This window comes from Sebastes fasciatus, chromosome 3 (genome assembly GCF_043250625.1).
Source record: "Sebastes fasciatus isolate fSebFas1 chromosome 3, fSebFas1.pri, whole genome shotgun sequence".
In the NCBI taxonomy this organism is placed as follows: Eukaryota; Metazoa; Chordata; class Actinopteri; order Perciformes; family Sebastidae; genus Sebastes; species Sebastes fasciatus.
Window position 1 is genome coordinate 26,030,299 of NC_133797.1, and position 13,235 is coordinate 26,043,533.

Below are 13,235 nucleotides of genomic sequence, written 5' to 3' on the forward strand. Positions count from 1 at the left end.
GTTGTTGCTAATTAGCTCATTTTGTTGTGAAATAACGGTAGTGCAACACTTTAAGTAACATGTTTAGTTCCCAAACTGCACACACGCTCCCCTCCAGATCTGTAAACGCTTTACATGCTGACTGCCTGAAAATATTGTATTTTGTGTAATTATTATTATTATTATTATTATTATTTGGAGCGATTACTAGTTTTTTAAACGACGCTTTGTGTTTGGTGACAGACTTGTAAGATACAGGTAGATATTTTTTTTAAAGACGTATTCTCTGTTTTACTTGAAAAGTGAAGTTTATTCCTTTGGGGTTTCTGCTGGTGTTGTAAGAAGTACATACTGTATACATGACTTTACCTCTTAGCACTACATAACACTTTGTTTTTTGCTTTCTACCAAATTATCATCTCAAAAACGCAGCTGTGTTCGTGGGATGGAGGGAAACTTTTGGGGAATTTGTGTTGCTTTTCTTTTTAACGTAAATTGAAACGATGTAAAAAGGGTAAATAGATATGTGTACAGTTTTTAAGTATTAAAGCAGATCTATTTATAAATGTGGTGTAATTTAAGGGAAATTTTAAGCGCAAAGTGGGAAAGTTAGCGAATCATTTACCGACTTCTATGTGAGCTGAAAGATCAAACATTATTTATGTGACGCAGCAAGTCAGTGGCTGCAGTTTAAATTCAGCTTTCCTGTAAACTTCTGTAGAAAATGAGTGGAGTCTGGTTGTTTTGGTGCTTCGCCTCATCTCTACCTGAGTTCAGTAACAGAAATGTAATTTTGGAGTGAAGTGTTTCTTTAAAAGGCCTGTTTTAATGTGACAATATGACAGAGTTTGTCATTATTATAACTTTAATTCTGGCATTTTTTAAAATGTCTGTATCCGAAGCATTCACTTCAAATCCAGAAGAAAACAACTAGAGAACCAGTTCAGGTTCATCCGACTCATCCGGTGTGGATTTTTGTTCTCCAAAATATGATTTTGTCCACACTAAGCCAGCGGATTTATTGGCATGAAAATTGAAGTGTTTCCAGTTTGTTTTCATGAAGATATATAAAGAATTTTAGTCTCTTAAATTTACTGCCATTCAGCAAGATCACGCATATGGAGGACAGAACCTGCCGAAATCAAAAATAAATGAATTAATAAATAAATATGACATTAAATATAGCAAAAATAATATAAAAAATAAATGTAGCCATTCATTTATTGATAACGTGACATTTGTATTATACTATTATATTGATACTTTGTCTTGCAAAAATAAATAAATTCATTTAAAATAAATAAATACATAGATAAATATAAAGGGAAAATTAAACGGAAGATTAAATAAATAAGGTAATTAATAAAAAGATGAATAAATAAGAAAATTAAAACTGAAATATCAATCTATGTCACATTGTTTCAATTTGTTAATGGCTACATTTATTTTTAATATTATTTTTTCTACATTTAATGACATTTATTTATTTATTTATTTTTGATTTTGGCAGGTTCAGTCCTCCATACAGGCGGACATCGCTTCCCAAAAGCACAGAGAGACAAAACAATGATTAAAAAGGTGCAGCTGGCTCACTGTGAACGACGCAAATGTTCTTTTCTTCACACCAGATTTGGTGAGAACAAAGAACATTTGTAGATTCAGCTGCAGGGTGTCAACTGGACCAGAAATGAAATCTACATTTGACTGTTTAAATTTGCTGCTTTTTTCTTTGTTTGAAAGAAATTCATCAGTTTTCGCACAACGTGTGCGTTTATGCGCCAAAAACAGGAATAACCATCTACAGCAGTGGTTCCCAACCTTAGGGTGTCGAGACCCCCTAAAGTGTCGTGAGATGATTAAAAATGGAGGAATAGAAGCGGTCAAAACCGGTATATGTCTGCACCGTGTTTGGTCAGTCTGTGAATTTGTAGCTAAATTGTTACACAAATAGTCCGTGGTTATGTCTATAATGTTAAATGCAGCGATTTGCAACATTTTAAGTGAGTAATAGGCTATGCCACTGCTGAATCTCATTTCATTTTAGCACTAGACCGCCTAGTTTCACAGCTTGGTCCAAGTTTCGTGAGCTGAACGCGTTGCGCTGGACGGGCTCATTTGCGTTAAATTGAGATTTTTCAACTTTTTACAAATACAGACCCTCTCCAACTCGCCGCAACACTCCCACCATGCACTGAGGGACTGCTTCTCCTGCTTTCCTTAAGAAATGAATGGAAAGCGTTGAGATGCCCTCCGTCACCGGATCTGGTGCAAACGCACCGATAAGGGAGCACTGGCGCCGGTGAGTGGAACAGCTGACGCGCCTGCCTGTTCCTGCCTTTTCCCTTTGAAAAAGCAACGGCCAATGAGGAAATGCCAACACTCGGCCGACCAAACATGTAACTTCATCACTGAGTCAGTCGCTCAGTGACAGACCTTTGCGTTTGTAGGGCTGGCCAAAAACAAAACATTTATTTTTTTCTGACTTTTCTCTCATCTTTGCATTTTTTTATTGTGAAATAGTGGTTTCATCTCTGCAGGTCTTGAAAAACTATACAACTGGAACAATTTGAGAGAGGCGGGGAATATTTGTTTGGTTTGTGAGCCGCTTTAAAAGGTCATAATCCAAAAGAAATGGTTGCGAACCGCTGATGTACAGTGACAGGAAACATTAACGGGATGCAGGAAACAAGCAGAATCACATTGGAACTGTGCTTCAAATGACAGAAACAGATTTGTGATGGTTTTGAATGGAGGCTGGTTGCTTGTTGTGGTCGTTAATCCCAGCGTTGCAGAAACATCGCAGTTTACAACACTCCTGTCTGCAAATGAATGAGTTATAGCGACCTGAATGAAAGTAAAGCCTAAATAAAATAAAGGTGTTTTTTGCTGCATATTTAACTTTATTTTCATACTCAACAAGAACAGAATCTCCTAAATGATACCAAACTCCATTCACATCTACTTTATTTCACTTTCAGAGCAATAGAATCAGTGTGTTTTTTAGTAATTTAATCTCACTTTGTTTATAAAACCATTGGAGCTGATAATCGTCACTCACACTACATACGCAGTAACACTAGCCAGTAGTGACGTAGGCAGCTGAACTCTATTCAGATTTATATTTTGTTGTCTTCAGTGGCCAAAAACAGAGCTGAATAAAACTTGTTCAGTTTGCCTGTAAATGATTGTTGTCCTTTAATGTGTACAGTGAAACTATTAAAGAGAGATTATAGATGCTAATCTGGCTGTACATACAGGTGTTGTTTCCTTTTTTCATTGTGGGAGAGTGACAGATTTATCAGTAACAACAATAAAGGAATATGTTGTATATCATGATGGTGATGTGTTTGTTTATTTAAATAATCAGAAAAAAGTCATAACTTTACGAGAAAAAAAGAAAATAGCACGTAAAATTACTACTTTATAATACTATGACTTTATTCTCGAAATTTCAGATCTATTTTTTTCCTCAATGTGGCCTTAATACTCGTACGGTCGTACCATAGACCTACAACAATGATAAATAAACATGAAAATGTAAACAAAATCCTCAGGGAGCCACTGAAGAGGGGCTAAAGAGCCACATGAGGCTCCGGAGCCGCAGGTTGCAGACCCCTGCCCTATACAATACTTCTAAACAATAACTTAAATAAAAAAGTGGGATGATTTTACTGTACATAATATACATGTGCGATGTGGACATAATACAAGTAGTGCAAAATTAAATGCAAATTATACTGTAAAGTTGTAAAAACATTTTTTTTTTAAATAATAAAATCTAAATATAATCATTGCAGATAAATAAAAAATATCAAGATATCAAAATATCAAGAAGAAAATGAAATATAGAATGTATTTGAATGAGTTTTACAGTTGTATTATAAACAGGAGGGAAGAAAACTCAATATTGATCTCAATATTGATCAAAATAATTGTGATTAGCACATTAGGCCATAATCCTGCAGCCCTAGGTAGGGAGGTAGATACCCTTTACCCCTATACAATACTTATAAACAATAACTTAAATAAAAAGAGGGGGAATTTTACTGTACATATATACATGTGTGAGGTGGACATAATACAAATAGTGCAAAATGAAATGCAAATTATACTGTAAAGCTGTAAAAAGACCTTTTTAAAAATAATAAAATATAAATATGATATAATAATATAAAGATAAATAAAATGAAATGCAACTTATACTGTAAAGCTGTAAAAACATTTTTTTTTAAATAATAACATCTAAATATGATATAATAATATAAAGATAAATAAAATTAAATGCAACTCATACTGTAAAGCTGTAAAAACAAATTTTTAAAAATAATAACATCTAAATATAATATAATATAAAGATAAATTAAATTAAATGCAACTTATACTGTAAAGCTGTAAAATATATATTTTTAAATAATAAAATCGAAATATAATATAATAATAAAAAGATAAATAAAATTAAATGCAACTTATAGTGTAAAGCTGTAAAAACACATTTTTAAAAATAATAACATATAAATATGATATAATAATATAAAGATAAATTAAATTAAATGCAACTTATACTGTAAAGCTGTAAAAATATATTTTTTTAAATAATAAAATCTAAATATAATATAATAATATAAAGATAAATAAAATGAAATGCAACTTATACTGTAAAGCTGTAAAAACAAATTTTTAAAAATAACAAAATATAAATATAATATAATAATATAAAGATAAATAAAATGAAATGCAACTTATACTGTAAAGCTGTAAAAACATTTTTTTTTAAATAATAACATCTAAATATGATATAATAATATAAAGATAAATAAAATGAAATGCAAATTATACTGTAAAGCTGGAAAAACAAATGTTTAAAAATAATAAAATCTAAATATAATCATTGCAGATAAATAAAAAAATATGAAGATATCAAAATATCAAGAAGAAAATTAAATACAGAAAGTATTAGAGTGAGTTTTACAGTTGTATTATAAACAGCAACAGCTGAGTGTCGTTTCAACCTCCGGCCTCCAGGGGGCAACGCTGTGCCGTCAATGAGTCGACTCTGCCGTAAACATCAGCAACAGAAGAAGCTAGCTAGCGACTGTAAACAAAGCTGAGCCGACTGTCTGTTAAACAATTCAACAACTGCTCAACGTGGAGAGAAGATATGAGGATCAATACCTCTACATAACACTAAAGTAAGTGGAAACTGAGCTATTCACCAAATAGTTTAACACTGAATGAGAAATTAACTCTAAAAAACGACCTTTCAGTGAGTCAGCTAACTAACTAGCATCAACATGCTAAAGTTAAGAGGCTTGCATGTTGACCAGCTGACTCTTTGTGTTATTATGCTTTATTCTGACCGCATGTTATGTGTTGTAAGGATTTGTTTGATTGATGTGATGTTAAACAAACCAGCTGGTGTATTAATGGATGTGTGGCTAGTAGCTTGGTTAACATTAAGATGTACAACAACAACAACATCAAATCCAAGTTGCTCTCTTCAGTGTCTGAATATATCCTCCAGAGACCCAGCCCATTGACATGCGTCCTCTGTGCTGGACATTTTGTCCACATGCATATCCTCTTACTCTTTTGACCTACTCTATCAACCCCTGGTGTGTTGTAAAGAGGACATCCTAGGCTTTCCAGTGATATGGCATGTGTTTTTAATCAATTTGAATGTATTCTTGGTTTAATATCACTCTACAGCATTAATCTGTTCATTTGTTTAGTCTTTTCACACTGAAATAGTCCTGTAGTCCACTACAGTGGACAATACAAATAAAGTTTAACAAGCCTAAATTGTTAAGATTTTCTTTTAATCCTGAATAGGAAGGAAATCACAAAAACAGTAATTGGAAGACACTTTTTAACTCAGTTCCCAGGATAAGATAAGATATTCCTTTATTAGTCCAGCAGTGGGGACAATTGCAGTGTACAGCAGCAATCCCCTTTGCATAAAGTGCAAAAAACAAGATGCATCAGCTAACACAGTAACAAAGAGCTAAACAAAGTGTAACATAATAACCATTTAAATAGAAGGAAGTATAAAAATAGGAGCAGTGTATACAGTATTGACAACAAACAGACTATTAACAAAATTGCACAAGTGGAAAATTATATTGCACAGTGAGAATAAATTAATGAAATTCCACCTGAAAATATCAGGTTATTGTCAGTTTGTTGGTGTGTATGTGGTCTACTCGGAGCAGTGCTGGTTGTGGAGTCTGACAGCTGCAGGAATATGACATTTTCTCGGTAGTGCTCTTCTGCCCGGCCCTACAGCAGCAGTTCAGTCCGGCCCTGGAGCTGCCATGACCCGGCCTGCAGTCTGACTGGAAGATAATGGCTGCAGAGCTGTTTCCCACCAAGAAGCTGGTCCCCTCCGCCTCAGCGAGCAGCAGCACCACCTCCTCCTCCATCATCCAGCACTACCAGCAACAGAACCGGACCAACAACAACACCAGCACCGCTGCACAGCGCTGCTGCAACTGGCAGGGCCTGTTCCCGACCATCCGAGAGAGGTCAGTCTGAGCCACCCCAAAACTACACATCATAGTGATGAGCTGATTGAGCCCAGTAGAGGCTTACAGGCAGGGAATGAAATTAGCATCTGCCACCTGCCAAATACAGGGTAAATGTTGGCGGTGGCAGGTAAAAATTTTAGGTCACCTGCCACCACAGCAGATAGGTTTTCCTTATGTTAAGAAATATTATTTTTAAAAAGCAATTCCTAAATTAAATATAGTTAGGGATTAAGGTTACATGATATATTCCATAATTCTATGTTCTGGTACCACTGACTCAGTGTTTACAATTTTAAAGTGTTCTACCTATTGTAGATTTCAGAAGTGGCAGACAAAAAAACTGAGTGGCTGGTAGAAATGTTCAGTGACCTGCCACAGTGGCTGGAGAGGAAAAAGCTTAATTTCAGACCCTGCTTACAGGTGATGAGGGGGAGGAGAGGTCAATGTTCTCAACCAGTTACACATTATATGTTTTAACAAAGAGTGACGGTTGTCCTGATCCAGGCCTGTACTGGCCTACTTTATAGTTACAGTTTACTCCACTACATTTCACAGCGAAATATTACAGTTTCTACTCCACTACAGCTATTTGTAGGGCTGTCAATCAACAATCGTGATTAATCGCATGATTGTCCATGATTAATCGCACATGTTTTATCTGTTCAAAATGTACCTTAAAGGGATATTTGTCAAGTATTTAATACTCTTATCAACATGGGAGTGGGCAAATATCCTTGCTTTATGCAAATGTATGTATATATTTATTATTGGAAATCAGTTACCAATACAAAACCATGACAGATATTGTCCAGAAACCCTCACAGGTACTGCATTTAGCATAAAAAATGTACTCAAATCCTAACATGGCAAACTCAAACCCAACAGGAAACAGCAGCTGTCAGTGTGTCAGTGTGCTGACTTGACTATGACTTGCCCCAAACTGCATGTGATTATCATAAAGTGGGCATGTCTGTAAAGGGGAGACTCGTGGGTACCCATAGAACCCATTTTCATTCACATATCTTGAGGTCAAGAGCGGGGGTGGAATAGTCCAAGTGGTGCTGGCCTTTCTAACAGTAAGATAAAGTGTTAATGAATTTTGTGTCCTTGTAGGAATTCAGTCATGTTCAACAATGAAATGATGGCAGATGTTCACTTTGTGGTCGGGCCGCCTGGCGGGACACAGCGAGTACCAGGACATAAGGTAAAACTCCTTGCATGCCTTTGAAAGGTGGGGCTGTGTGTGGAGCCTCTCCAACACTGGAGACAACACTTTAATCAAAGACGGATTTTTCTTCTTCAATTGACTCAAACAAGGTGAAGAGGCTAAAAACTGGACACCAGAACTTGCAGAAACATCAACGTTAGCAGGGAGCAACTTTGCATGTTGAAAAAATGATTTTGGCCCATTATGTGACAATGTTACAGCTTGATTAACTTAACTTTAAAAATAAATAAGTTCAGTCATAAAAATCAAGCCAAGGACCAAAGATCACACTAAAATGTCCATTTTGCAAGTAGTTTAAATTAGGAAATGTAACAGACATACGTGGTGATTTTGTCTCTTATGTTGTCCGTGTTGTTCCTCTGCTCTGTCAGTACGTCCTGGCCGTCGGCAGCTCTGTGTTTCACGCCATGTTTTATGGAGAACTGGCGGAGGATCAGGACGAGATCCGGATCCCTGACGTGGAGCCTCCTTCGTTTCTGGCCATGTTGAAGTATGTCAAACTCTGATTCATTCAGTGTTTATGGACTGTGATTGGGCTGTGGGCATTTAAGGTGTCTCTATAGAAACACCAGACACACAAAACAAATAATCAATATACCTCTTAATTTAAAAAAATACCAACCAAAGATGTTTGAACCTGATTGTATTGCACCATGAAATGATCAAAATGTAAGTTTGTGAAGTGAAGGCACTGTCTCAAGTTCACCCCGTCCTCCATCCTCCAGGTATATCTATTGTGATGAGATCGACCTGTGCGCTGACACCGTGCTCGCCACCCTCTACGCCGCCAAAAAGTACATCGTGCCTCACCTGGCCCGGGCCTGTGTCAACTTCCTGGAGACCAGCCTGAGCGCCAAGAACGCCTGCGTGCTGCTGTCTCAGAGCTGCCTGTTCGAGGAGCCCGACCTGACTCAGCGCTGCTGGGAGGTGATCGACGCTCAGGCTGAGCTCGCTCTGCGATCCGAAGGCTTCTGCGACATCGACACCCAGACGCTGGAGAGCATCCTGCGGCGGGAGACGCTCAACGCCAAAGAAATGGTGGTGTTCGAGGCAGCGCTGAACTGGGCCGAGGCCGAGTGTCAACGACAAGACCTGACGCCGACTATCGAGAACAAGCGTCTGATGCTGGGGAAGGCCATCTACCTGATCCGCATCCCCACCATGGTGCTGGAGGACTTCGCCAACGGAGCGGCGCAGTCTGGTGTACTCACGCTCAATGAGACCAATGACATCTTCCTGTGGTACACCGCCGCCAACAAGCCTGAACTGTTGTTTTGCTCCAAACCTCGTAAAGGCCTGGCGACGCAGCGCTGCCACCGCTTCCAGTCCTGCGCCTACAGGAGCAACCAGTGGCGGTACAGAGGCCGCTGCGACAGCATCCAGTTCGCTGTGGACAAACGCGTCTTCATCGCCGGCTTCGGCCTGTACGGCTCCAGCTGCGGTTCGGCTGAGTACAGCGCCAAGATCGAGCTGAAACGTCAGGGGGTGTCGATGGCCCAAAGGATCATCAAGTACTTCTCAGATGGCTCCAGCAGCACTTTCCCCGTGTCGTTCGACTACCCGGTGCAGATCGAGCCTGACACCTTCTACACCGCCAGCGTGGTGCTGGACGGCAACGAGCTCAGCTACTTCGGTCAGGAGGGCATGACAGAGGTGCAGTGTGGGAAAGTGACCTTCCAGTTCCAGTGCTCCTCGGACAGCACCAACGGCACCGGAGTGCAGGGAGGCCAGATTCCCGAACTTATCTTCTACGCCTGAGCCGGGCGTGAGGGAGGACGCCGCAGAGATTCCTGCTTCACTGTCATGTAGACTTTTGAAAGTGTGGAGACGAGTTCTCAGGAAGCTGTTTGAGGAGGGAGGGACTCCTGGATTTACTGCTGAGCCTTCGAGACGTGACGACAGTTTGATTGAAACATGAAGACACGATTTGAAGAAGTCTGAATCCTCACATTCCTTCACACCTCTGTTGTTTTTGTTTACAGCAGCTGTTGTTGATTTGTGGTCATCGCTGTTTCAGTCTCTCTTAGTAAAGCAGGAATTATAAACAAACATATGAGTTATTGGATACCATTAAAGCAGTGGGAGGCAGTTTATTTTTGGTGATATTGGATTAAATTTTCAGCATATTGTAATTCAAGTGGTACCCCAGAGTAGCCAGAATTTGCAAGTACAGCCCTCAACCTGCAGCTCTCTGTCCAAAACCGCTCCCATCAGACGAGGGGGGGCATATGCACGCACTTCATACAGTGACCTGTACGAGTACTAGTCATTCATTTCAAACATCATCCCTATAACATTTTCTCTCCAGCTCTGAAACGCTTCGCCGATATTGTCCGACTCTTTTTCGATAGTCCGTCTTCCTTTTTTGGGTTGCTTTGCAGTGTAGGCACCTGTTGCCAATGCTGGAATTGCAACTTCTCCAGTTTGATGTTCTGTCATTCAATCAAGCTTTCACCAAAGGGATGTTCATGCGCATCCGCATTTCTAGAACAGCCCAATAGGATCGCTCTCTCTCTGAAATGACTTGTGGTTGACCAAAGTCTCCCGTCACGGGCCAGATTTTCTAATTCCTGAGAACAGAGCCATGAGGAGGAGCAGAAGTCTAGTTATCTCTCAGAACACTTGAGTTACAATATGCTGAAAGGATTATTATGGAATTTTTGCGCAATGATGCCAAAAATATTCTGCTTAATGACGCTTTAAAGGTGGGAGATATAGATGAAATCATCATATGCAATTTTGCACTACGATTAATAATAATAAAATACATTTTCTAGAAAAGTTAATAGGGAAATTGGATAAGAGAGGACTGTCTGTTTTTGGCGAATGCAGTGAATTAAATACCTGATAAATCAAAGCACTTCATCACAGTGATAGAGATATCATATATAAATCTAATATTGGCATGAAGCAGTCTTGATCATTGATTTACAGCATTGCCCATAATGTCCTAATACACTCAGAGATGTTAAAGGGAGAGTTATCACTGGTAACTAACACATTAACGCTATACCTAAAATCTGTACATGTAGAAAAAACAGCCTGTACAATTTTCATCATCAGTTTCATTGTTGATTAATCCATTTGTTTGTTTTTATCAATCATTTAGATCCCAGAGTCCAAAACCTAAACATTGTTGTTGATTGGTCTCACTGATTAATGAACTAAACACTTGAGCACCAAGAATAAACCTGAAGTAGACAAGCCACTTCCATAGCACATTTTATTACAACTAAACTCTGTCCCATTAAAATGCACTCCTAAATGTGTGTTTTAAGGTTTAGGGTGTATTGTCATCATCAATAACAACATGAACATGAATTTTTCCTCTCATGATGTTCAGACTTTGGTTTGAGTCGGAAACATTCCTACTGTTACTGTAGAACTGAAGGACTTTTATGTTTTAACCTGTTGGTTGTTTACTGTTGGTTGTTTTGGTATTTTAAAGGTGCTCTATACGATATCCAGAGCATTAATATAACAGCAACAACTATTAGCTATGTGAAGATATAGAGGAGTAATGTCTACCTGAGCAGAGAATGAAGTCAGTCTCTCCCTCTGTGTGTGTCGTATTCTTAGCTTCTTTGTGCTTTGTTTACATAGTCTGGCTGGTTGCGCGTGCCTTTTAGTGAATGTGAGCGTGCCCCAATGGCTAACTCATGGCCGGCACTCTGCACTGCGCTCATACGGCGGTTACAGCTGATTACGCCATCTCGACCGACAGCACCGTCAAAGGAAGCGTAGCACCACCATCCGGTTCCCCCTCAGGTGAACACAGTTATCTCTGTCAGCACTGTTGCTGTTGTTAACGCTGTCAGCACCGTTAGCTGCGAGCCGCTGGCTCAGCCGTCGTCATGTTGAAAGCCATGCGGAGGCAATAGATATGTTCTGAATTTCGTATTGAGCACTTTTAAAGCTGAATAATACCTTTTTATATTTGTATTTTGACAGCTGATCACACTCCTGTCTGTTACTTCACTTTTTATACACTACTTCCTCTGGTGCTCTGTACTGTCGTCTTCTACTTCTCTGACGAAATGTGGCAATGTAAAGGGGCATTTCATACGTAATCCACCTTGAATTCTACCTGTCCATCCTGCAGTATAACAGGATATCTGAAAGGATTTTAACTTTAACTGTACACTTTTTTTTGGTTGTATTTAAAGAACAGTATTCCTATAGTCAACAACTCCTGTGCTTTTATTTTGAAAAACATGACATCCTGTTTGTACCACATCCTGATTTAGTGTTTCATTAATGTTGCAGTTGTGTAAATAGTTCTGTGATTATGCCCTGACACACTTCTTCTTCATCTACTCTCTTTGAAAATGGAGGAAAAAAACTGTTTTATATGATTCTATATTGAAGAAACATATTTTTGGATGTCTTTGTTTCCTGTTATCTGATTCCAACCAGAATGTGCAGTGAGTCGGTGGCCTTATGAATGTGTTGTGACAAATTTGGAAATAAAGGTTCAGATGTAAAACTTTAGTTCTGTTCATCCTGCAGACAGTCATGTTTTCTAAAAGTTCATTCTGAATTATTACTAGACGCCTCATTGGCAGACATGAAAGATAGAAAGAGCAGCTGTGATATCAAGCAGAAACATTCAGCGATGGAATGTAACTAAGTACATTTAATCATGTACAAATTTGAGGTACTTGTATTTTACTTGAGTATTTTAATCTCACACCACTTCTACTCCCTAAATTTATCTGACAGCTTTAGTTACTTTACAAAGATTTTTGCGCTGAAACAATGTGAAGATTTACTGCTTTTCCTCAAGGAGTAAGGAGCATTAAGGAGTTACAGCTGTTATAAGGTTTATATATATATATATAAATATATATATATATATATAGCTGTGCCATAATCTATTTACACTATCCTTGCATTTTTATAAATGCATGCATTTATATTATTTGCATAGATCCTATTTTTCAGCATTATTATTTGCACTGTTATATATATATATTTCTTGTTTATATTTTCTTATGATTTCTCTATTTTTATATATTTATATTTATATTCTAGATTGGGAGCAAAACGTAACTCAATTTCTCAAAAAAGTGTTTCTGTTTCTGATATTTATTTATTTCCTTGTAGGAGAGAGGGAAGTCCGTACCGAAGTGGCTGCTGTGTTTATACCCTGCACCTTAAAAGTCCCATATTGTAAAAAGTAAGATTTTCATATCTTTTATATTATAAAGCAGATTTTAGTGCTCTATAAAAATACTGTGTAAGTATCGAAATGCTCAATATACAGAGAAATACACACAACTCGTTTTCAGAAACTGCGCGTTTGAAACAAGCTGTCAAGATTTCTGTCCATTTGTGATGTCACATAGTTCAATATTTAGACCCTTTACGCAGTTTTAAACGTAACCATTCTAAATGTGTCCCAGTTTATTCCTGATTGCAGTGTATGTAAATGTCATCAGCTGACAGGAAGAGTACACATGGACCCAAGCTGTTGCCCAGCAACGCAATCCTGTTGCAATTCC

At 38.1% G+C, this 13,235-nt stretch overlaps 1 protein-coding gene across 2 annotated transcripts; it reads left to right on the forward strand.

The window, feature by feature from the left end:
• The first annotated feature begins 5,032 nt into the window (after positions 1 to 5,032).
• LOC141764579 (BTB/POZ domain-containing protein 3-like) lies at positions 5,033 to 12,222 on the forward strand. Of its 2 annotated transcripts, none has more exons than XM_074629890.1 (5): positions 5,033 to 5,168; positions 6,262 to 6,500; positions 7,617 to 7,707; positions 8,103 to 8,221; positions 8,457 to 9,636. In XM_074629890.1, exons 2-5 carry the CDS (start codon positions 6,322 to 6,324, stop codon positions 9,487 to 9,489), a joined length of 1,422 nt encoding a protein of 473 aa, XP_074485991.1. In that variant the 5' UTR covers positions 5,033 to 5,168; positions 6,262 to 6,321; the 3' UTR covers positions 9,490 to 9,636. The 2 variants fall into 2 exon arrangements, with proteins under 2 accessions (XP_074485991.1, XP_074485990.1); XM_074629889.1 differs by having other exon boundaries at positions 5,037 to 5,168; positions 6,239 to 6,500; positions 8,457 to 12,222.
• Positions 12,223 to 13,235: the final 1,013 nt, after the last annotated feature.

Excerpts from the sequence above, each read along its gene's own strand:
- LOC141764579 (XM_074629890.1), top strand. The coding sequence starts at position 6,322 with ATGGCTGCAGAGCTGTTTCCCACCAAGAAGCTGGTCCCCTCCGCCTCA. Across the intron at positions 6,501-7,616 it reads TTCCCGACCATCCGAGAGAG|GAATTCAGTCATGTTCAACA; the intron begins GTCAGTCTGAGC and ends GTGTCCTTGTAG. Across the intron at positions 8,222-8,456 it reads TCGTTTCTGGCCATGTTGAA|GTATATCTATTGTGATGAGA; the intron begins GTATGTCAAACT and ends TCCATCCTCCAG.